The sequence below is a fragment of the Lepisosteus oculatus genome, chromosome 8 (genome assembly GCF_040954835.1).
Source record: "Lepisosteus oculatus isolate fLepOcu1 chromosome 8, fLepOcu1.hap2, whole genome shotgun sequence".
Lineage (NCBI taxonomy): Eukaryota > Metazoa > Chordata > Actinopteri > Semionotiformes > Lepisosteidae > Lepisosteus > Lepisosteus oculatus.
Window position 1 is genome coordinate 44,744,348 of NC_090703.1, and position 23,728 is coordinate 44,768,075.

The 23,728-nt window shown below is 38.4% G+C and overlaps 1 protein-coding gene across 9 annotated transcripts in view; it reads right to left on the reverse strand.

Annotated features, from left to right (window-relative positions):
- Positions 1-23,332, reverse strand: part of LOC102683182 (zinc finger MYM-type protein 3-like) — a 32,680-nt gene extending 9,348 nt beyond the window's left edge. The window contains exons 1-22 of one of the 9 annotated variants that reach the window (XM_069193487.1): positions 22,992-23,332; positions 19,544-20,405; positions 17,288-17,367; positions 16,827-16,908; positions 15,877-16,360; positions 15,216-15,390; positions 13,974-14,186; positions 13,657-13,807; positions 12,920-13,035; positions 8,371-8,457; positions 7,988-8,138; positions 7,586-7,758; positions 7,084-7,306; positions 6,392-6,441; positions 5,797-5,959; positions 4,986-5,101; positions 4,212-4,386; positions 3,971-4,120; positions 3,487-3,590; positions 1,219-1,387; positions 839-990; positions 448-562 (exon numbers count right to left, since the gene is read on the reverse strand). In XM_069193487.1, the coding sequence (XP_069049588.1) occupies positions 448-562; positions 839-990; positions 1,219-1,387; positions 3,487-3,590; positions 3,971-4,120; positions 4,212-4,386; positions 4,986-5,101; positions 5,797-5,959; positions 6,392-6,441; positions 7,084-7,306; positions 7,586-7,758; positions 7,988-8,138; positions 8,371-8,457; positions 12,920-13,035; positions 13,657-13,807; positions 13,974-14,186; positions 15,216-15,390; positions 15,877-16,360; positions 16,827-16,908; positions 17,288-17,367; positions 19,544-20,393 (3,979 nt within the window). In that variant the 5' untranslated portion in view covers positions 20,394-20,405; positions 22,992-23,332. Of the gene's footprint in view, positions 1-447; positions 563-838; positions 991-1,218; positions 1,388-3,486; positions 3,591-3,970; positions 4,121-4,211; positions 4,387-4,985; positions 5,102-5,796; positions 5,960-6,391; positions 6,442-7,083; positions 7,307-7,585; positions 7,759-7,987; positions 8,139-8,370; positions 8,458-12,919; positions 13,036-13,656; positions 13,808-13,973; positions 14,187-15,215; positions 15,391-15,876; positions 16,361-16,826; positions 16,909-17,287; positions 17,368-19,543; positions 20,406-21,216; positions 22,081-22,966 lie in introns of those variants that run through there. The other 8 variants (XM_069193485.1, XM_069193484.1, XM_069193481.1 and 5 more) reach the window with 8 other exon arrangements.
- Between the last annotated feature and the right edge of the window lie 396 nt (positions 23,333-23,728).

Sequence of the window (23,728 nt, forward strand, 5' to 3'; positions counted from 1 at the left end):
CAAGCATGTTTACGACCATGTACAAAAACACTGGAAAAGCCTGGAAAAGCTTCCTATAATTATGTATGCAAGAGATAACCTCAGTGATTTTGAAAGATGGGTGATTGTTGGGGTGTGTTTGGCAGGAGCATCAGTGACCAAGTCTGCTCAGCTCACAGATCTTTCAAAAGCAATGGTGTCTAAGGTGATGTTGGCATGGAATGGGGAAAGATCTAACCAGCAAAAGGCAACAGTGGGCAGAAGCACAGACTCCAGGGTTGTGATATCTATGCATTAGCTTTTAGCTCAAAATGAGCTACATATAACATATGCAGTATGTCTGCATTTCTGTGAGAAAGCTGCTCAAATAATATTTGCTAAAATTAAAAGTATAAACATTTTTTTCCATTTGCCAGTCTGCAAACTGCAGGAAACGTAAAACTTTCTGTCTTAAAATTAACCCCCTACCATTAGGCGATATCCCAGGTTGCCATCCACTTAGTATCTTATTTAGTTCCTGTATAAATGTCAGGTAGTACAGATCAGTAAAGATGTTGACCATCCGGTTATTCTCCAGGAGATACTGCAAAAAAGCAACAATTAACAAACACTCATTTTAAGAAACACCTGCCCATTTGTGATTTAACAGGACAGAATTATTGCGTTCTTTTCCTAGAAATTTTATTGTCATTGTGTTGTGCATTCTCTCACTACACAATATGGCAGCCCGGTTTGCATTATACTGTGTCACTGGCTAGGAAGGTTTTCATGTGTGCCTACAAATACGGCATTCGCAGTGCCTAGATCGAGAATGTACATGAAAGCAACATCATCTAGCCCTTTCATGTCGATCGCTTACCTGCTGAATTCCAAGGCACAGGTAGTATATACTGTCTGGTTCATATCTTTCTCCATTAGGTCGAGCAATTTCCTTTACAAACTGTGCTAGTCCATAATTCAGCTCAGCAGCAGTACAAGACAGAATGTCCTCTTTGATTCGCATCGGTTTTGCTGAAAAAGATAAACATTTAACTTTATGTATGTGATTAAACAGCCTCTACTAATGACAACAGTCTTGGTTTCTGGCAAAAATGTAAGAAAATGTTAACTGAACAATTTTATACGAGTCATAAAATTTATTACTTTGGTTTTATAAAGAATTTCCATTTCTGCTACACAGCAGGCTATTTCCCTGTACTTATACAAATGTAAGCACTGTTTAATAGGAATAATACTTACGTCCAAATCTAAGCTCTTCGCTTTTTCCACTTTCATTTCCAGAATGTTTTGTCTGAACCCAGTACTTCCAGGCATTCACTCCGTAGGTATAATTTAATCCCGTACACCCTGACTGACTGCTCATTGAGTCCCTCGAACAGCTCTCTGACAGCATGATCCTCTTTGACCCCTTGGAACACAAATGAAGGCTTTGAAACCAGCAGAAAGCAATGAAAAAGCATTTCCACAAGATTGTAAAGGCAGTAAAAAGAATTTTAAAACTGAGAAAAACTACCATGAAGAATGCAAGATGTAAATCATAAGGACAATTATATAAAGTCAATCTGAATAAAATAAACACAGATTTTATATATACATTAACTGAGGAAAGCAAACTGATAGCAACCCAAAATGGAAAGCTTTTTTTCTTGCCCTAATGGATGACCAGCAGTGACAACAATATCCATGCTATTGCTGGGGGTGACAAGCACTGACTTTCAAATATCTGATTGATTCAAATGATATTTAAAGGGGAAATTGTACTGGAATGAACATTAAAAGAAGCAGAATATTCCCAGAAGTAAATCTTTAAGGATGCACTTCCTTCAGAACAAGGTAACAGATTAAGAGAAGTTATTCAGTAATTTATGGTACCACCCTTGATTAAGGTCATATTCCAAAAGGGACATTTGCATAGCAGTCTAATTCTTGAACCTAATTTTAGGTGTGCTTAACATGAACATCTGTGTATTTGTATTGAAACACTGTTTACTTTTGGCTATTATGGAACAATAACAAAAGAGAAGTAACCTACTGGAACTGAAGTCTACTATGGACCAAAGCTGGCAGGTTATTTTAGTATATGCCATACTGCACTCATTATTATGGAACACAAACCCTTACAGTATGTGTAAAGTAAAATCTTTAACAGTTTGCAGGGTGCAGATGGTTATCACGAAGCATACTGTACATAGAAAATACAATATAATACATACATAGAAAGTGTTCTTATTGGTCATCTTTGATCTCTCTTGCAGGGAAACTGCCTTGCTACTTTTATATTTTGGTGTTAGAATCAGCATTTCAAACCACAATGAAAGTACAGTTAACATAGAAATGTGTAAAACATCCAATTTACATCACAAAATAGACACAAATGTACAGTTATTTATGGCACCATATTGTCATCATGTTTGCAATTCAGCATTTTTGCAATTCAGCATTTGTAACATTTTGCAGTACTGTCAACAGAAATAGAGTTTTGGTTACTCTGGAATAATAAAAAAAAGGAGCCCTTATATGCTCTAGTAAAAAATAATAACACACTGGAACCCGTAACTGACCTTAAGGCATCAAATATCCATCTCACAATGATCCCTTTACTTCTATTGCACACCTGTAACCTTGCTTGTAAAGTGTCCCCTCTGTGTATGGTCAAGTGCATACTGTAACTTAAGTATTATAGCTCCTTAGAGAGTGGGCGATGGCATAGAAAAGCGCATGGGAAACCACATAAATCACCCTTCTCTGTGAAAAGCCATATATTGTCTTGATGACCAATGATTAATGCATACAGTTTGAATATACCTACACAGTCATAAGGGCTCCAAATACTCCCATCTTCCCTTAACAAATTAATGGTACCTTTGAAAAACATTGTCATGCAGCACTATAGACAAGAAAATGATTCAGAAAAGGCTATTTCTACAGAAGATAAAAGCATTCAGCGATATCAGTTTATAGCTTGTTTCCGTGCTACAAAAGAACTGATAACATTCTTGTATCATGAAAGTCTCAAGGACTTTATAACAGCACGCCTACTATGTACTGAGTCAAGTACAGGAGCCCGACATCTATTTTGGTAGGCTAACTGAACACTCCTTTGCAATACATACAGAACATTTTGAAGAGGATTTCAAAAAATTAAAGCACAAGATGAGCACATCTGTTTAGAAATCATGGTAGGGTACCATTTTATTTTTTGAAAAACAATGCAACATGGCTTTTAATCTTTCTGGCATTTCCTGCATGTGCTATTATAAAGTCTGTCCTCATAACCCCAAACCAGATAGGGTAAACAGTTCAATCATAGTCATAATAGAAATCTTATGTTTTTTTTTTATAAACTTATAATTATTTAAGATTATGAACAGCTTCCACTTTATGTCGAGAAACATTAAAAATATGCCTGGAATGTTTTCGTCAAACAATGGAGACTATACTTGGATTCAAGACTGCATGATGGACAGCAAGAATGAAAAGCAGTAAAATGCCAATTTTATGTTCTACCTTTCGTACAGCCCTGGGAAGCTCGTGTTCTGAATTCACTTCTTCTGGTGTCACAAGTCCACAATCGAAAAGAAAATCGACGCTAGGATTCAGATCTAGAGGATCTGAAACAGAAATATTTAGAAATAAAAGGAACAGAATTTAATGGTACTTAGATGTTGCCTGAGGCAGATACAGCAGTTCTAAGAACCTAAATGCTATTCAGATGTCTTCAATGACATCTGGACAGGCTCATTTGTACATATATCGGTTCTTCATTTTAGCGGACCATAAAGAAAGCGTTAAAGAAAAGGAAATCGCAAATTCATAAAGAATGCGGGACGTAAGTAGTTTCTCTATTTTTATACTTAAAATGAAAATTCAAGACCTATGACAGCAAACAAAAAGAAAACACAAAACTGTTCTAGTCTCTAGAACAGATCTAGCGTAGCTGCTTTCAGTTTTCCGGTACGAGTTCAGACACGTTACACAAAGCGCAACCTACTTTTGGGGAAATCGGCCTCCAAGTCTTGACCTGGTTCATCCAACACGTTTGCCATTTTGACCGCCATAGCGAGAACGTCGTCTCGGGCCGGCCCAAACAGATCACAGTCCTCCAGCAGCCCTTCTGCGCTGTGATTACTGGCAAGATCTGCTATGAGAAAACCACTATTTCAATTATGCTGACTCCATCTCGGGCAATCCAACAGACAGTGGAGCAGCGCACGGCAAGATCAGTACATTACCACAAAGATCAGATGACGCTTTATCCATCTCTTCAGCCTCAGCGATCATCTCAGCCATAGCGAGAATGTCAGCCTCCAGTGGATTTGACGGTATTTTAACTTTAAGTTCTTCAATTGTTTCTACTATCTTATCTGCACTCTCAAGGGTGGTTGGAAGAAACATGGGGACTGGAACCTGGCAAGTGAAAAAGTAAAACAAGGTTAACGCTTTTCTTTTCTTTTTTTTTTTTACAGACTGTAGAACGATAAAGCGATAAAGACTATTTTCAAATGCAACTTTCTGGAATGTTTTATAATACAATTATGAAACAGGGATTCAAGGAAAATCCCTACATATTCCACATGGAGAGCACTACCAGTGGAAGAAAGGAAAAGGGCTGCCACAGTGCTAGCCTCAAGCACATTGTAAATTATTTCATTTGTGTAAAACTCTCGTATTCAATTAACAAAAATAGATTGAATGTTCAGGTTTGTCTGTGTGTTTAAGGATGTTTGCTTGCAGCTTTGTCGGTAGATCTGATTCTTGAAGGTTTGGAAACGGCATACACTGGACAGGTAGTGGCAGCACTGATTTCACATGCAGCTGCTGAAAAGACTCCAGCTTGTCACTAGCCATGTCTGGCCCTTAGGGCTCAATCTCCTAAAAGCAACTGCCTTGGCTAGCATTTGGGAGCCCCTATTAAAAGGGGTTTAGCTGTTTAAATGTTAAGGCTCACAATCATCTCATCTCTTAGCTAGCCCATAGCTTAGCAGTCAAAATCAGTGAATACTTACTGGAATAGGCATGGTGAAAGGCACTGGTGTTTGCTGACAGTACATATGCATAGGCACTGGGATGAAAACAGGAACTGGGACGGGGAGTACAACCAGCTTTGTGTTCAAGAAATCCTCTGAAATGCAAAAGGAAAAACCCATCAAAATGGAAACAACTTAACATCTAAACCTGCATAAACTACTGTATAGAAACAAAAACCTGTTAAAACCCTAAATGTTACAGAGAATTCAAAAAGCAATGGAGCAGCTCTATAATAGACCACTTTAGACCACTCAGAAAGAATGCTAACGCAATTGTACTTTTTACCTTATGTTCTTTTATGTCAAATCCTTACATGATTTAAACCAGACAGTAAATCAAGCTAGACAAAAAGAAAAGGTCAACCATCATAAAAGTACAGAACAGTCATTTATTATGCAAAGAAAACAAAACTGTGAAATGTTACACAAATAAGAGAAACTGCACAGCACAGACTCATGCTGGTCTAACTGCAGGACACACACAAACTTCAGATCACCCAAAAAGCACAAACAAGGAAGGGAGAAAGCTTTGTTGACACTTTTTTGTGGTCCACAGCACAGTGTATAGAGCCAAGAATTTTAAAGGTGGGTACATGAAGACGGCTTCTTTCAATGGGACTGCTCGTATACACACGTTCAAAGCCACCTCATAAACAGATGGTAAAGCGTGTCAACCAAAAAGGGCCAAAGTTGGGCAAAATAAGGTTTGCCACCTTCTTCGTTAACAAAAGATGGAAATGGTTACACAGTCCTTCAAGAAAGGAGTCAAACATGTATTCTTTCACCTTACCCGTTTGGCAACCCTTTGACTTCATCTCGGGCCTGCAGGAGGTTCCCCTGTTCTCCATCAGTGGCTTGCACATGGCAGACTTGTTCTTACGGGGTGTGGTGGGCGTGACAGGGGGAGGTGGGGGTGAAGGGGACAGCTGGGGTGCATGTGTGTTTCCTGCAGGCTAGGGACAAATTGAAACCTTTCAGAGACTCATAATGTGCATTTAATGTGATATTTTAAAGGTACTTTTTAAATGAACAAATTTAAAAGAATATGAGGCTTCAGGGAAAATATCTAAACAAGCATATTATGTAAATATGTAGTCCTTGTCCTGTGTTCAACACGCTTAACTTTTTTTTTTCGCCTTCTAAACAGCACAATTTCTCACCAAGTAGATAAGCCCTACGATTCCTACCCAGTGAAACAACACTGCACCAATAAAATATTATGATAGGTGTCTTAACATAAAACTTATCAACCTCTTCAAGAGTTTAACTTGCTGAACCCACTTTGATTTAAGGGCTGTTTTATTTAAAGGCCTAATTCCTCAAGAACATTGGCAGCACGTCTAGGGCTTTTAAATGTTACTTAGTATCTGTTTAATACAACTTACTTCAAATTTCTTTGCTGTAGGTGAGGGTGTTTTAGACTCTGGTGACTGACCTGAAATATCAATAAAGGCACAGAATTTTAATACGCAATTATGACTCAGAAAGTTTAGGGCACAATTTATAAAAAAGACTATTTTACCGGAAAACAATCATGTTCAACAGCTTCACAAAGACATTAAAAACACTTTACACAAAAACAGCATCTCCCAGGTTATGAACCTACACCTATCCAGCTGTAAACCCAGAATCCTAATGGCTGCCTGAAAGAAGAGTTCTTCCACACTGTCCTAGCTGGGAGCACACAATGACACAGAAGGCCTTACCTAATAAATATTTAATAGTGGCAATGGTATTCAAATGACTTTATATAATAGCTTGTTAAGTTAAAGGTCATTGTGGAGGAGGATTTACAAGTTAGGACACCATATCCAAAAGGCCTTGACACTTAGATCCACATCCTATGCGAATTTAAACTGTTCCTAATGGAAGGCCCTTCAAACTTAAGTCACAACTAACCTGGGACTGAAAAATCAAAGATTGATCATGTTCTTACTTTATCAAGGCAGCCAGCAATAAAAATATTTTCTAAGAACTCTTCAATGACTGGTACACTCCATTTAACAGTAATACTTTCTAGCATTTGCAAGATAACACACTGTTTTCAAGACACAAAACTGGAACACATCTGACATACTATTGAGCAGGCTCTCAGGACCCTTCTGCGTGTCCAGATTGGGCTGATTTTGCTGACTGTAAAAGCGCAGGAGACACTGCTGGTTGCAGTAATGTTTGATCTCTCCACGCCAGTGTATTGTTTCCAAAAGCTTCCCTTGCCGTTTGCAGGCATGGCATCTAGCTGCCTGCAGAGGATGGGGGGTTGTGAAAACAAACTTGGAATCAAGGCTGTCTCTGGGCAGCTATAAGAACAAGCAGTCATGAGTTATGCGGTCCATGGCAAAAAGTCACAGAACAAAAAAAAAACAGAAAAATTAACAACAATGTATCTGCAAAGAAAAATGAAGACAAATAGTCATGCAACACATTACAATAAGCTGAAATGAACAAGGAACTGGAAACAAACTCAATCTATAGTGTAGCACAGTCCATTTACTTCTATAATAAAAATGCATTGCTTAAATTCTTAATTCTTAATTCTTCATTAAGAAAATAATTGAAAGATTAGAAGTTACCCTTACCTTTAAGTACCACAGGAGATATTTACTTTTACAGTCCTCGCTACAAAAATCCCATGTATTGCCATCTAGCTCTTCAGTGACTGCTCTTTTACATGTCTGAGAGCAGTATGTACAAGTTATACAACAAAGCCCCAAATTCTTTGTGAAATCTTGCTTGTACAGTAAAATGCAGCCTTGAAGAAGGAAAAAAAAAACATGTCAAACATCTGATGAGCTAAAAAGGAACAAGGAGAGAGAAAATGTAGTATACAGCAAATAAACCCCAACAACAAAAAGCTGTCATGTTTTCTATCTTTGCATTTTATCATTAATAAACAACACTCTTTGGATTGCTACTCCTTAAACCACTATGTTCAGCAAAAGGAAATCCACGTGGAATTAAGGGTATTATGGCGAGCAGACCTTCACTACAGAAATTCTTCTCGACTCCCGAAAATTTGATTTTCTCGTGCAGAAGTTTCTCCTGCTTGCAGTGTTCACAGACAGACACGACTCCATGAAGACGCTTGTAATCTTCACAGCACTCCTTACAGCAGAACTGGTAAATAGAATCCTAAGGATCAAGCAGCAACAGAAGATCACTGCACCATTGAAACACAGAAATTAAGTTCTTCTGATTTAGTATGATGGGAGAGATTTTTTTTTTAAATAAGCACGTGAAACTATTTCAGTAAGTGTAACAGTTTCAAAGCAAATACACTTGTACAATATAAATTAAGGGTTCAAACTGTTCCTTACAAGATTTATTTAACAAATGGACATTAGCAAAAAAAAAAGCTCATTACCTGCCATTCTAGGACTTCAGGCTTCCCATTAAAAAGATTGTGGCAGGAGTGGCAACTTAAATGAATGTCACCTTCAGGACTATTTTTCTGTAAAGAAAGGAAATAAGATTGCCCTTTTACAAGAATGCATCTCATTCGATCTTGATTATTATGTCTCAAAGCCTTTTGATTAAATTAGCGTTATAATCTTTAGCTTTGCTGCGGTGTGACACCTGGTCTGGTGCGATTTATCACAGCTGGTAGAGTATGTATTTCACGCAAAAACAACTTTTTTTTACCTCAATTAGGGAGTCAGAACTGTATAAAAGAACATTAGATCTCAAGAATCACTGTCAATCTGAAATGAATTTGAAATGTGTGGCAATAAATGTCACATCACTAAAGAAAAAGGATTTTTACTTAAAAAAAACATTTATGATTATTATTAACAGCGAATGTCTATTTTTACCACAGAAAAAGAATGGCACTTCAGTAAATTCCCAGCAGGGAACCTGCATAAGTTGCAGGTCATCCCATTCAGAATGTACTGAAAGAAAGAGAAATGAGGTTGATCCAGAGGATAAGATAAAACATAAAACCTGAAAAGAGGTTAAATGTGAAGCTAAACTGCAGCACGTGCATATTATAAAAAACACAGAGCCTCGAGAAACCCAGACAGGATGTTCAATGATCAAAAGATAAAAAAACAACAGTTGAGAGTAACAGTGTTAAATGGGGAGAGAAGAAAGTTAGATAAGAGACATTCTTTATACCTGAGTAACGAGACTGTCCACACATTTATGTAATCAATCACACAACTGATCACCCACTTAGGAAAATAATTAAATGTATATAACTGGTTCTGAAAGCACCTTAACTTTGGCTTTCTTGACAGGAGTTCTAACCATTACAGGTTAAGCCTGTGGAATGAAAGCCAGAAAAATACCTCTTGGACTTGTAATTTTGGCTGCCAAAAAATGTGCTGCACTTCTTCTTTGACTTCTCTCCATGTCAATCTGTCCTACATATATTGATGCTATGGCTTGGATGCCTGAAACCTGCTGTCAGGACTGGCCCTTGTTGTCACATGGAGGTAGGGATGTTTTAAATTTTTTATATATCTAGAATACAAATTCAGAAAAAAACAGTAACAGTAACCTCTGCTTCACAGAAGCACACTGGCAGTTGTGAACTGAGCAGGGAATTGAGGTCTTTAAGAAGGCCAAAGAAGGAACATTTGGAGACGATAGGGAGATTATAGCAAATGAGCTGTTGAGATCCAAAGGAGAGAAAGAAGTTGGCGGAAGAGGCCCCAGTTTTTCCAGGAACAAGAAATAATAAAGCTAAACATTAATAATGGACAAAACGTAAGTACAGAGTGAGATTATGGTACATGCTGAGCATCCTGAAGCTGAAAGAAGACAACCTGGCCTGAACAGGATTCAGGAAGTGTAAATCAAGGTTTTGGAAACTCACTAAGGCAAAAGAGAAGTCATCAGATATTTACTGGAAGCACCTTTTGGGACTGTATTAGTATGATGGTGTTTAGAAGAGAACAGAAGAGTGAGAAATTAGATTAGTATATGAGAGCCAGGCAAGCATCTGAAACAATAAGCAGTAGGAAGAATATGCTTTAGCAGGCAGAGAAAAGTATGATATTGCAGTGGACTACAGGAAATTAATACAGTTAATACAGCGGTCACCTGCTGCCTTGGCACAGACAATTCTCCTAAGGTTTCATATGAGAAAGTCAATGCTCATATGATAAAGTAACTGTACTAATGAAAATTGTCATGCAGCAAAAATCACAGTAGGTTTCAATGTAACATTTACAATAAAGAAATAAATATGAACTATGCATGTCCAGCCAGAATTACTAAAACAACAACTACTACAGAATACATTTGCAACCAACCCCGATCAATTCCAAAACAGGTGGAATTTGGTTTGAGTTGTAGATGCCTTTATTAAAAAAAACTTATGTGAAACAGTAACAGGTTGCACAGCCAACCACCAGACTGATGCAGATGCTAAAAGTATACATTGCAATAAATAAAATGGCATAAAAATAAGGGAGAGTGCGGAACTTACTACAAGTAACCTATTCTACTATATCGGCAATAATTCATGATATATTACTTTCATTTTATTTACCTATAGTTATCGTGCCCTTTACACAGACCAAGGAAACAAAGTCCTTAATCTTCCTCAGAAACCTTAAACATAAAGGTCTATCTGCATTAATATAGACAGCAGGCATGCTTGTAATGTAGACTTTGTGAGGGAGGAGCAAAACAAGGATTTTAAACTGCAGCTGGCAGACAAATTTAATGTTAACATGTTCAACCCACATATTCACCTGCACTGGCAGTCAAATTCGCTTTCTTCTTCTAATTATTTTTGTTATCCTTTTCCGCAAAACACACAAGAACTGAGTGTTTTAACTTAAGGGATCACTTATGTTTTTTTGGAATTTAAGGTTTCTTTTATTTTGCAGTATTACACTCACAAAAAGGGTAATACTCTCATAGAAAATACACACAACATTCAACTTATGCTTTCTTGATCGAAACTGAATAACTCGGGTGAAGCAGATCCAGCAGATGGAGATGATGTGCAAATGGGTGGCTGCAATTACTCTCCTACTGCACAAGCGAATCTGGTCCACAAATGAGGAAAACATTGATCACTAATAACTTTATAAGAACAGACAAAATTGCAGATGAGGGTTTACTGTATTACAATCCTCAGGAGTGCCATAGGACAGTTACTTTTGTCCCCGGGAACAATCTACACCGTATATACAGTAATTTCTGAGGGAAAATGACTTACTTGCTATTCTTAAGTCTATTCTTAATGACTTAAGTCCTGCTATTAATATTCTTGTATTTTACATAGTTGTTGCTTTAGATGACTATATCATATTACACATGTGGTACAGTAGTGGACACAAACGGAACACCAACTTTAAGTTACTCAATACAGTGTTGGGTCACCATGTGCAGCAAATATGCTCCCTAACATGGAGTAAATCAGCACATAGAAATTTGCGGAAGCGATAAGGCACCAATCTTCTACAAGAAAAAAAATCTATTCATGCCTTGTAGGAGGTGGCAAATATGGTCTTAGACATCTTTTAATATCCTTTATTGATATCCAATATTCTTCCTCGGCAGTCCGCTGCCTGTGCTCTTTGGACCACTGGAACACAATATGTGCACCGCAAGATGTGATGAGTAGTTTATGCACTGAAAACTAACTATGGTATCCTAGGCTGTTGGGTTTGATGAAATTGGCTGGCCTGTTTTGGTTTGCACTTTGAATTAATACAAGGATATCATGATCCCGGAGCATGCACTTCTAGCCACTGTTTTCAATTGCCGATATTGTCTTTCCTTCAGAGTTCCACACTGACATCATCTTAGACATGGCTGTTCTCGAAACATCAGCAAGTGACGCTCCTGCCGAATGCGCTCCAACGATCATCCCTTTTTCACATCACTGAGGTCTTCTCTTCCAGTCACACAAGCCACAATAATAATTAAGGAGGCCTGTGCAGCTTTTTTATACATGAGAACCCTGGGATGCTATTTGCTTAGTTAACAAATGAGGTACACCTGTATGAAAGCCCTTGCTTTTAACATATTTGCTGTCCCTCACTTATGCCGGTGTTTCCATTTTTTTATCCTACTAGCAGGATATCATTATTAATCAATTATTTTAAAATTAATTTACATGTTGAAAAAGAACTGCACAACCATACAAAAAAAAACATACTGCACAACTGTACATACAAAGAAAATAAAGAAAAAAACCCTAAAAAGATTAACATAGTCTCATAATTAAGATATTGAATAAAGTTGCTCTTAAATACATAATAATACACCGGGAAAACCAGAAAAAGGCTTAAGTACATAAGTCAGTTTTTATCACAAAATGTGGAAACATTATGAAGATGACTCCAAAGGTGCAATTTCTGTGAAGAAAAGTAACGTAAATTGTCTTCCCTCGAATTGCCATGTATCATTTCTTTTCATTGGCAATATGAACTTACAAAATGTTGCTCTGCTCCAGTTCTGGGTATTTGCCAGGCAGAATAGCAGAATATATATAGTTTCTTGCAGTCACATATGCAGAGGTTAAGGTTCTTTTAGTATCCTGTATCCTCCTGCTAGTCTCTGCTTTTTTTCTCAGTGTTTAGAAATGATCCCAAAATGCTGGAAGCATTGCTTTATATATTTGTTATTGGTTTGAGTTCCTGCTCAACAGTGAGATACTTTTTCCCACTTGCCCCAGTCCACCCAGTCATATAAATGGGGACCAGCACTGTGGGGGGTGTAGTTCCATACTCTCTTGTCCTCTTAACTCCACTGAAACCAAGACAAGCTCTGGCCTGATGAACCAATGTTACTCAAATATGGAAATTAACAGTTTATATATATATCTCAAGGTTGGTTAGTATGTCAACTCCTGATGAAAATTCTTTATATACTTGTTGAATTATACGAGATGTTATAGTCTTTATATTGGGTTTTGTTTCTTTAACTGACTTTAGAAGACAATCACCTACCTGAAATTTAGTCCAGCAGGTAGGGCTACAGAACTGATAAATGACCCGATTGATCTTGTTGTAATATGTTGGCTCAGAAAGACTGCGTCTACAGAAGCTACACGGCCTTACAGGACCTAGGAGAAAAAAAAAACAGATAATTTATAATTGCACTTGTAAAATTCACATCAGCTTGTTAAGAGTATCTCTAGGGTTATACTGTATGTTTTTAAGCAAAAAGAATAAAAGTCTTTGCTATGCATGATTAACTTTGGAATTTTGTTTCTTAAAATAAAACTAAAAAAAAATAGGCTGAAATCCCTAACATGAAACACACTGGAAGTAATGTCGATTGAAAAATTACAAAGCAGATGAAAAGATCTAAGAAAGCAATGTTCTTACATTCTAATTCTTACATTCTTAAAAACACATGTACTTCATCATACTGGGAAGATGCTAGTAATTCTTTGCAGATCCATTCCTGCATAATGATTATAGCTAACTTGCAAACTAAAAGCAAGTTTATTACTCATATATTGTGTTGACTGTCAGAGCTACATTAAGATTTGCATCCTCCCTGAAAAAAAATCACACCATTGTATGAACTATCACAATGTTTACAACTAAAACTGTTTACATAATGAGAAAATATACTATAAGTAACATAAATACAGTAACTCAATTACAAAATAAACTGAAGGAAATATCAAATGTTAAAATATCGAACAGTTTGAAGTAATCCAAAGACATTCTTATACCTATAGGTCCTGAGGTCTTCACTTTATATGACATTACACAGCAAACAGAACAAAAAAGAACCATCTTCCCATTCCGATCCACATTTGAGAGCATGTCAAAATTCTTACAAAGAGTCTTGCACCATGTACATGGAAAGACTTTGGTGTTTTTCTGAAACAAAGTAGACAACACATTATTATGCTTCATTGCCAAAAACATGAAAACTGAAACAGTTTTGTATGAAACAAGTAAAAGAACAGTACTGAACAATATTCATAAATTACATTTTTCCTCTACCTCTCTAATTTTTTTGTAGGACTGAAGAAAACCATCTTACCTTTTTATAAATTGTTAAACATGAGGTATTACAAAATCGTTTTTGCTGTCCCTCATGAAATAGGTACTCCAATCGGGAACCCTTATTATAGATGTAGAGTCCACAGTTGTCACAGCAGCTAGTCTTCAGGCCCTTTGTAGCTCTGAACTTGGTAAAACAGGCATCACTACACAAGTGGTGAACCATGTTACCATTACTCACTTCATGTAGAATCTAAAAGTAAATAAGACAATGATGCTCAAAGTTCCACTCAAACATACTGACCTGCCATGAATGTTAAAAATACACAATTTATGCCTTAAATAAACAAACTAACCAGCTTAGATGTTGACAATCCAAGTGCCTCTGAAGTCCAATATTATTCCACTATTTAACAGTGACACTTAGTGGTAAGAGGTGGAACAGCCAGGAAATTGAAATTAACAATACATCTACATTTTAATATCTGCACACAGGGAAAAGTAGAAATCAATGTGAAACTAAGATGCATCCTTTTTGCCTATTTTCAATATATATTTCTGGGATTTGACATCACCAGACATCAAAATGATTCATATTTTGATCATTTGACTACATTATCAATTGCAGAATATAATGATTGTTGAAAAATAAGAAAACCAGTCAGAAAAAACGATAACTGAAGTTAATCATGTGATATAAATCTCTTCTAAATCTGAAATCTTAGATAAAGATACCCGGAGGAAGTGGCAAAAACACTTCAGGGTTATTTAATTAAATTTGTGATGTTCACCTTTTATCAGTGTTTCACTTAAAACCTCAAACTAAGCGTGTGTAAACTTTAGCACAGCACAGTGAACAGCTGCTGCCGATATACTGAGAATGCGCTTTTGCACAGGTTAAAGGTGTTGACATGCAGTCAGCTACAAATTGTGCCGAGTACAAATGGCTTCAGATATGGGGATGCGTGTTCACTCACTGCTTTTAGGCATAGACATATGTGAACAAGACCATATGTTAGGTCACACACAAAGAAAGCATACAAGATATAGAGATAATACAGCCAATTAGTCAAAAATGTTCAAAAACATATTTTGTTCATATAGCAATCAGATGAACCTCTGGTTGAATCTGTTTTGCGGCTCTTTCACATTTAGCTGAAAAAGCAACATTTTCATGAATTGAAAGTTTTTGATAAAAGCAGCACAAGTTATTTTATCAAATGCCTGGGAAAAGGCAACACTTTTGCATGGAATTGTGATGACAAGCAAACCTCGTTTTTACCTCTCCTGCTTTATGACAGATGCTACACCTTGGAGCAGAAGGATCAACTGTCTGTGGGGTGCTCTTTTGAAACTGAGCTTCATAAAGAGAAAGGCAGGCATTGTTACAGAACTCCTGGAAAGAATTTGTTGGCCCTGTCTGTGCAACAACACAGTCTTTAGTATTCCCGATATCCCTGCAAATACAAAAAAAAAAGAAAAAGCAAAGTTATATTCAACAAAACATGGACATAAGGTGGATACTAGATATCTAAATGTTGGGGGCAGGGAGTTTATTTGTAACAATCAGCTACCACTGCCTCTGATCTCACATGTACTGAACAATTTCAAATGAAATCCATATAAGAGTGTTTAAAAGACCACGCAGCTAAGAACTGACGACACAATGCGCTAACAAATGTAAGTGTGTACAACTTGGGTGTATATTGGGTTTTGTTTAAACCCACACAGAGATTTATTCAGGTACAAATGTGCAGGAAGACAACATTTTATCATTTAAAACGTGAAGAGCTGTGCCAAAAAACAAAGACGTGTCATTCAGAAACAATGCAAGATATGTGCAACCTGAGCTTATTCTTCCGCTAAATGCACGTATTTCCTGGAATAACACAAAGAAGGAAAAAAAAAGGTAGACCGGAACTTTAGAAATAAAAAATAATTACTTTTTACAAAACACGCAAGGCTTTTTCCTCGGGGGTTTCTTGGAGAAGGCTGAGAGACATGCAGAGGAACAGAACAGCTGGGGCATGCCCTTCCTCTGGTAGGCTGTCTGTCCCTTCTGCAGGGGGGCTTTGCAGTTGGCACAGTGCATCTTCGTCTGCGGCCGCGGTGTGCTCTGAGGAGCGCCGGGTGTCTGATTCTGGCAGTGGGCGTTGCTGTGGGGAGTGCCTTGTGTCTGACCCTGGCTGGGGGTGTTGCTGGGCGGTGCGTTGTGCGACGCCCCGCGCGCGGTGTTGGGCGGATGAGACGCCGGCGTGCACTGGGCAGCCGTGTGGACAGTAGGCTGGGCCCTCTGAATCCGAGGGGGCATGACCCTCTGAGTTCGCAGGGGCGTGCGCAGGGAGCGTCGGGGGGCTGCGTGTGGATCAAAGTCTTCGTCTTTGGGATCATCCACCATGGCATCCGAGTCATCATCAGATAGCTGGGCTTCAGAAAGACAATTTTCGAATGTAAAGTGACTGATGAACGCACTTCCAAATATATTGTATTTCGTAGATTTTATTTTAAAAACACAACAAAATAACCACTTTCAAGTGGCATGGGAAACTGAATTTCAGAGTATTATAAAATACCCAAACTACTTCACTTAATCAGAAAAGAGTGTGCAAGATTTCCATTAAGCACAACAGAGTCCAGAAATTGAGGCTCAAGAGTTTAGAGTCCCAAGTTAGGCACATTCTGTTTCTATAAAGTGAAACTTTCTGTTTCACTTTATAGAAACAGAAAGTATTTCTGTTTCTATAAAGTTTCTGTGTGTTTAAGTTTAGGTAACTCATAGCTGCCTGGATGTGCAGATTTCTGAGAAATCAGACAAAGAATTATCATATGGCCTTGTATTCGCACTCAGTGTTAAAGAATCTAGAAGTATATTGTATTGATGAAAATGACCTACCAGTATCTGAAATGATCAGTGGATTCTGAGATGTACTTTTCAATGATTCTACTCTTCTTAGACGTTCTGCTCTTCTAAATTCCTGTCAAAGTAATTCAAGCATTCATAATCATACAGATCTTTACTGTAACATGTTATTTTGTATCTGACCTTCACAGATTCAATAACAAACACAAACCTTTAAGGTTCAAATACAATAATGGCCCATAAAACAAAAATTTCTGCCTATATTCAAAAATATAAAATTATATTTTTTATATATATATAATTAAAACCCTGGCATTAGCAAAACTATTTAGGGAAAAAACATTTCTGTATTTTACACATCAAAAATATTTTCACCAAGACTACAGCATGAACTAGTAAGCTTCATCATGTTTCGATTTATAGAGGATAAAAAATATAGCATAGTAACACATGGCAATACACAACTGGCTAAAAGAAAAAAATAAATGATTTACCATCTTTTCTTGTGGCTTGTCTGAAACATCACAAGAGTTTTCACTTTGGCTTGAGGCTGCAGGTTCATCTTTTTCCTTAGCTAAAATGAATAAGTAAATAAATATACAAACATACTGCATATCAGTTACAAACAATGCTGCTTTAAAGTTTGTGATCCTCCATTGTAGTTCTTTAAATGTTACATTTTTACTTTAAAATCCCTCTTTTAAGGATACTTTTCTAAAAGAGAGGGTGTACGTCCACAAATTGTAAGACTACTGTAAGACTAATGGTCTACAAATGGAGACTCTACCTAGATTTAGACATCCTTCAAAACTATCCCACAGAGCAACAAGAACACTCATACAGGATGTTCAAAAGGATGGACCACATCCAAACATCTCCAGGTCTCTCCTGCTGCAGCTGGTGTCCACAAAAGGACACAAGTTGAATAGCAATGGTATTCATGGAGGGTAGACAATCTTTTCTCTCGAAAAAGAACAATGCTGCTCGTCTTAAGTTTGCAAAAGACCACCTGGAGGATCCTTTTTTTTGGCCTCAACAAAAAATGTCCCATTTTGCAAAAATTTACACTGCCTACTACTTAAATAACCTTAGCTCCACTGCCATCGATTTGGGTCTGCTTTTCCATCCACAGGCCCAGACAACTCGCCATCATTGAGGCAACTATGAATTCAGAGTCACAACCAAATATTCTGGAGGAGAATGTTGGGCCCTCTGCCTGTGAGTTGCAGCTGAGCCGAAAAAAGGGTCCTCCAACATAACAAATAACCCAGAACATTCCAGCAAATCTAGCAAAGATTAAGAGGAAGAAATTTTGTGTTTTGGAAAGGCAAAGACAATATTGCAGCCCAATTGAAATGCTGTGGCAAGACCTGAAGCTGGTTGTTCATGCAAGATAGTCAACACATCTGGAGCAGTTGAATCAGTTTTTGAAGGAAAAATGGGGAAAAATTCCTCAACCCAGATGTGAGAGACTGACTATTAACGATAGGTTTCTGTCTTAGCTGCTAAAGAATCTGCCACTGCTTGCTGAATTAAAAGGTTCACTTTTCTACATAGGAATCACTGAGTTTCTGTAAAGTACATATTTTATTTAATAAATAATGAAACAATATGCATTTTTGTAAGTGTGCCCATTATTATATTCTCCATTAAGTATTGGAGTTCAGAAATTTAAGATTTGTCTAATACATATGAAAGATGAAGGGTTCACATATTTTCAAGCAGCACTGTATAACATAGATAAGATTCCATGATGTAAACAATTTGAAAACCAGCAACACACAACACTTGGTAAACATTACAATCAATGCATTAAAAAGTACCAACAGGGTATACAATTTTGTAGTGAAGGGGAACTGTAAACAGCAACACCCCTCACTTTTGGTCCATGAGTATCCCAGCATTGTGGTTTTAATAGGCAGTCAAAAACTGCAAAAGGGTGAACAACTTTTTCCAAAATCTTATTTGTAAACCAGTTAAATCAATGGCCAATAACCTATTCATCCATCCATTCATTTTCTATCTGCTTTATCCAATACAGTATAGCAGGGGAACCTGAGTCTATTTTGGCAACTAAAGCTTGCAGGGCAGGGTATACCCTGGACAGGACGCTAGGCCATCACAGGGCATGCACAGACACAGACACGCACACACTCACACCGGAGCCATTTTACCAGAAGCCAAATAACCTATCAGCATGTTTGTGGAAAGAACCACATCCAAACATGGGGAGAACATACCAACTCCACACCAATAATACCCCAGGTCCAGAACCGAACCCAAGGTCCCAGAGCTGTGAGGGAGAAAAGCTAACCACTGCATCAATGTGCCACCCAATAACTGATTCAATAAAGCCATTGACACATCAAGAGAAACAAAACTTTGCAGAGCCTTTCGCTCCCTTGAGATCAAGAAGAGAACCAGTGGCGATTTGCGCTGGTAATGGTCCTCCTGAAACCAGAGTCTGCTGGTTTCCATTCCCACTGAATTGCCCTCAGGGTCTTGACTTGACTAAAGAAACTCTTCAATTTACTCTAGACTGTTGGTTCGGTTTACTTGTTTTTAGCTCATGGCCACAAATAAGTTTTAGAAGTTCGAGAACTGCAACTGTTCTAAGCAGAAGACAAAAAATAAAGCTGATTATCTGGATTCAAACGTTAAGTACGAGCTCAGACGGAATAAAAGCCACAATGAGAAACCAGCTTTCACTAGCATGCAGCTGAAGTGTTTGCTGATCTGTGCACACTCACCTTCCATCTCTCCTGTTTCTGCTTGGTCTTCCCTAGTTTCCTTGTATTTACTGCCACCTGCTGCCATATCATCAACTTCAGACTTCACCTTTGCCAGATTCTCAGTTATAGTCGATTTAGTGGTTTGGTTTTCAGCTAAAGTGTCAGGATATGCAACTGCTGCTTCTTCTGGATCCTTTGCTTGGCCAGTTTCTGCCTCTGGGCTCTTCATTTGGACATCCATGTCCTGCTCCTGTTCTTTGGACAGATCGTCCCTCTGCAAAGACTCCTTCTTGGGAGCCAAAGGCATGTCTGCATTACACACAAATGGGGACAAAGATGGAGGAGTTTGACGTCCTTCTTCGGGATTTCCGGGCTCTTTTTTGCATTCCAAGGATGCCTCGGCATCTGCTTCGTCTCCCGTTGGAGGCAAAGGCTCGGACTCCATTGCGCGGCGGTCCGTTTCGGGCTGCACATTTTCCATGTTCACGTCGCCCGGCTCTGCTTCCTTGGGTGTTGCAGGGTCATTGTTGTCCCTTTTCGGCACTTCTATCTGCCAGGGCTCGGAAGATGACCCAGCCTGCTCTGGAAAGACCTTGTTATAAAACTCCTCCACTTGCGTTTTAGACAGCTCGAGTGAGTCGGGCTTCTCCAGTATGCTTAGACTGTCCTGGGTTTTTTGCCTGACCCTTTCAGACTGCGTCAGTGTGGACGTCTCAGGCGTGGGGGATTCAAAACTGTATTCCTCCAGTCCCATTAAGTCGCTTCCGGAGGCCGCCATGCTGGTTGGAGCAGACAGGAGATCCTTTCTCAAGGCTTCATTGGCCAGCTGGAATGAGTTTAGAGGCCCTGGAAGCTCACTGGGATCCATTCTCAGCAACAACTGCGTGAACAGAACAAAACAGGGTCACAAAAATTGACGCCAGTTCCACGCACGATCTTTTATTTAATCCTTCACTCACAATAATCTGTACGATTGCGGTACTGTAAAATGTGTGTCAAAAAAGAAATGACGGGATTTTAAACTCAAATCGGTCCCCTCCGATACGTTTACACTTTTAACCCGAGAAGATGTTGAAACAGGAGACGTGGAGCACAACTGCAATAATAATCATGATGGAAAGAAAAGGGATGTGCAGAATAAAAAAAGCTTAACCTGTTTCAAAGAAAATTTACAAGCTCTGACATTTTATCAACTGCAATGAAAGGCTTTTGCACTGCGTTACAGAACTGAAAGGCATCTACACCTTCAGAGGTAAGACTGAAATATGTAAATGCTACACAGTGCTGATCAGCACCAAAGTTTTTGTAAGGAATCATATCTAGCCTCAGATGTTGTGATCTACTTATATTTAAGAGAATCAAATTGTAATACATAAACAAAATAAACAATCAACCATGAAATTATCAGATGGGTACGTTGAATATGTTTATGTACTACGCACAGCTAGAAAATATCCTCTACAGCAAAACAGAATACAGAGATCCAAACTGATGCCTTAGTAGAAATGTAAATCACTGGGAGTGTACCGCTTCTACACATAAAATCCCACAGCTGAAGAGTGAATACAGAGGCGATTCCTCGATCAGCCCCAAACGAAGCAGGATATTTATTGCTCGTTAACCCTCGTTTGTAAACACATCATCTGGCTCTCACAATTCTGTGGCAAGGTACAACACACACGTTTGCTTACCTTAAAATGAAAATGGCGAGAATATCAACCCCAACGTGTTCCACGTATATATGTTAAACTATATCAATAACCGATCTATCACTGTATCTAATATCATGCCATTCATACATTATACATAACTCAAACCCTTGGGAAAGGACTTGGATTTACAAAGTAATCGCATCACGCTTCAAGAAGAAAAAAAGCTAGATATACTCCTGTATTTATGGAACTAAGAAAAGGCTCCACATACTCAAACAAATACCTGGGTCGGGAACAAAATGTAAAGATCAACTGGGTGCAAATTAAAAAAAACGTGGGGGAAAGTAACTGAAAGTGCACCAAGAACCGTTTCGTTCTCTAGCACCGCTTCTCCTAGATATTGCAAAAGAACAGGGAAAACGCTGTTAGCTACAGGCCCCAACCTGAAAAACGTGGGTTTAGCGCACAGTAACTTTTTCAAAGCCAAAACTCCAACTACATTTCAAACCATCACGACTTACAATCAGTGAAATTTCAAACTTCTTTGCATTTTTCATAGGTAGTCCAAAGAAAGAGTCCATAAACTGAAGAAGACATTTTGGAACTCCATTTTTTTTTTTACAATTTGCTCTTCAAATAAAAAAAAAACCCTGCTTTAAACAAGGTTCTCTATCAAAATGGCACACGCCGGGCATATACAGCCTCTTGATTACAGTATTTACCTGGCACGACTCGCAAAACAAAAATTGATCCCGTTTATAAATTGGCGAGCGTACATAAAATTTTCACTGATTGCCAAATGATGGTGGAAAACGGTGGGTCTGCGCCTTTAAAAACGAGCACCTTTTGCAGCAATCTCTGCTGTGCTGCAAACAGGCAACTTTCCCAGCCCTCCCCTCTCATTGGCCCGTAATAGGACTAAAGGCAACGAAACCTCGCGATACCCATCGCTCTCTGCTGGCCATCCTCACGTTGAGCGGGTTGGATGGCAACATCGGACTGGATTCAACTGCATTGGGATTTGCAATTATCCTCCCCCCTTCTTCCCCCAGTGCCCAGTCTAATAAATAAGGCAATGTCCCCTAATCGTTTTGTGTGTGCATCCAAATGCATCAACATAATGTGACTTCCATCAATTTCACTCTGCACTCCGATGCATTCTCAGATTCGCGCCAATTGCGTTAGCTATGTAAAAGATCAGTGCTCACTACACGGTGTGTGTGAGGATCAGTTAAAAAATGACATTTTGCTCATTAAGCCCCGTGCAACATGTGATTACCTCTTCGATTTCGCTCCTCGTAATAAACAAAACATATCTGCACTGACATTCACGTACTGGTCAACTCGCTAGGTCCAATTCTAATGCCACCGGAGTCCAAACTTAAAAATGCATCTTACCCTACAAATACAACACATTGACACTTCAATCAGTAAAAAGCACATACGTTTACTAACAATTTAACGTTCGTGTGGTCGCTTTCAGTATTATTCATTCAATAAGGAGAATAAAATGGAAAGCTTTGGCCCGCGTGTGCACAACGTAGAGATAATCAATTTAGGGAAATAGTGCAAGCAGTATTTAAAACACATTCACCTAGTCGGAATTCAAGCCTAGTTTGCACAAAGTCCGCCATTATTATGCACTGCACAAGAACAGATAAAAATGCATCTGTAGTTATTTGACGAAAACAGAAAACTTGATACACCAGAGGCAGAAATTAAAGTTGACTAAAACTATAGAACAGGCAACACGATAATCTAAAAACGTTTTCAATATTAGTAAGATTACCTACGCCACTTTCGAAAACACCCACCGGCTCCTGATCCTGTCTGTGTCTATTTCCTCAATTTCCAACTTCCACTCGCCGAAGCTTGCTGATTGACAATGCAGGGGAGGATCGAGTCCGTACGGGCTGCTCTAAATGCGAATAGGACTTCTCCGTTGTATTATTTCTTTCCACATGCTTGCAATAGGACGTTCACTTACGAACTAGTCTCACGTTAAAACGGGTAGTTAAAATATAAATATAGCAACATTTGACAATAACGCTAGCATATAAACCCATTTTGCACCAAGTCTACGGATACGTCTCTTCACCTTGCAGCGAGTACAGATTGTTTTATGGTCACTGGACTGTTGTACTCCGCCACCTGTGTTTGTTATCCAGATATTTCAATGTCACTGTTTTTAATGGAAATCCTCTCTGTATTACAGTTTTGGCTATACTACGTTGTGTATGGCTTTGTGATCTGTCTTAAATAAAAAAAAAACGTGCCTGCAAGACGAAACGCTGCAGGTTCGTGTTTACTGTTGTGTTTCATCGTCAGGACTCCCTACACTAACATATAACACATTTAATTTAATGGGTCTATTTTAGTAGATATAGGCCTGAAAATAAATCCAGATTACGACCTGATGAATTAGTGAAACAGTTAAAAACACAACCTTTCAGCACATTGGGGACATCAATCCAATTCTAACGTTCAAACAAAAAAAAAACATAAAGCCGGTTCCATTATATTAATCGGCTTTCAAAACGTGTTGTTCCTG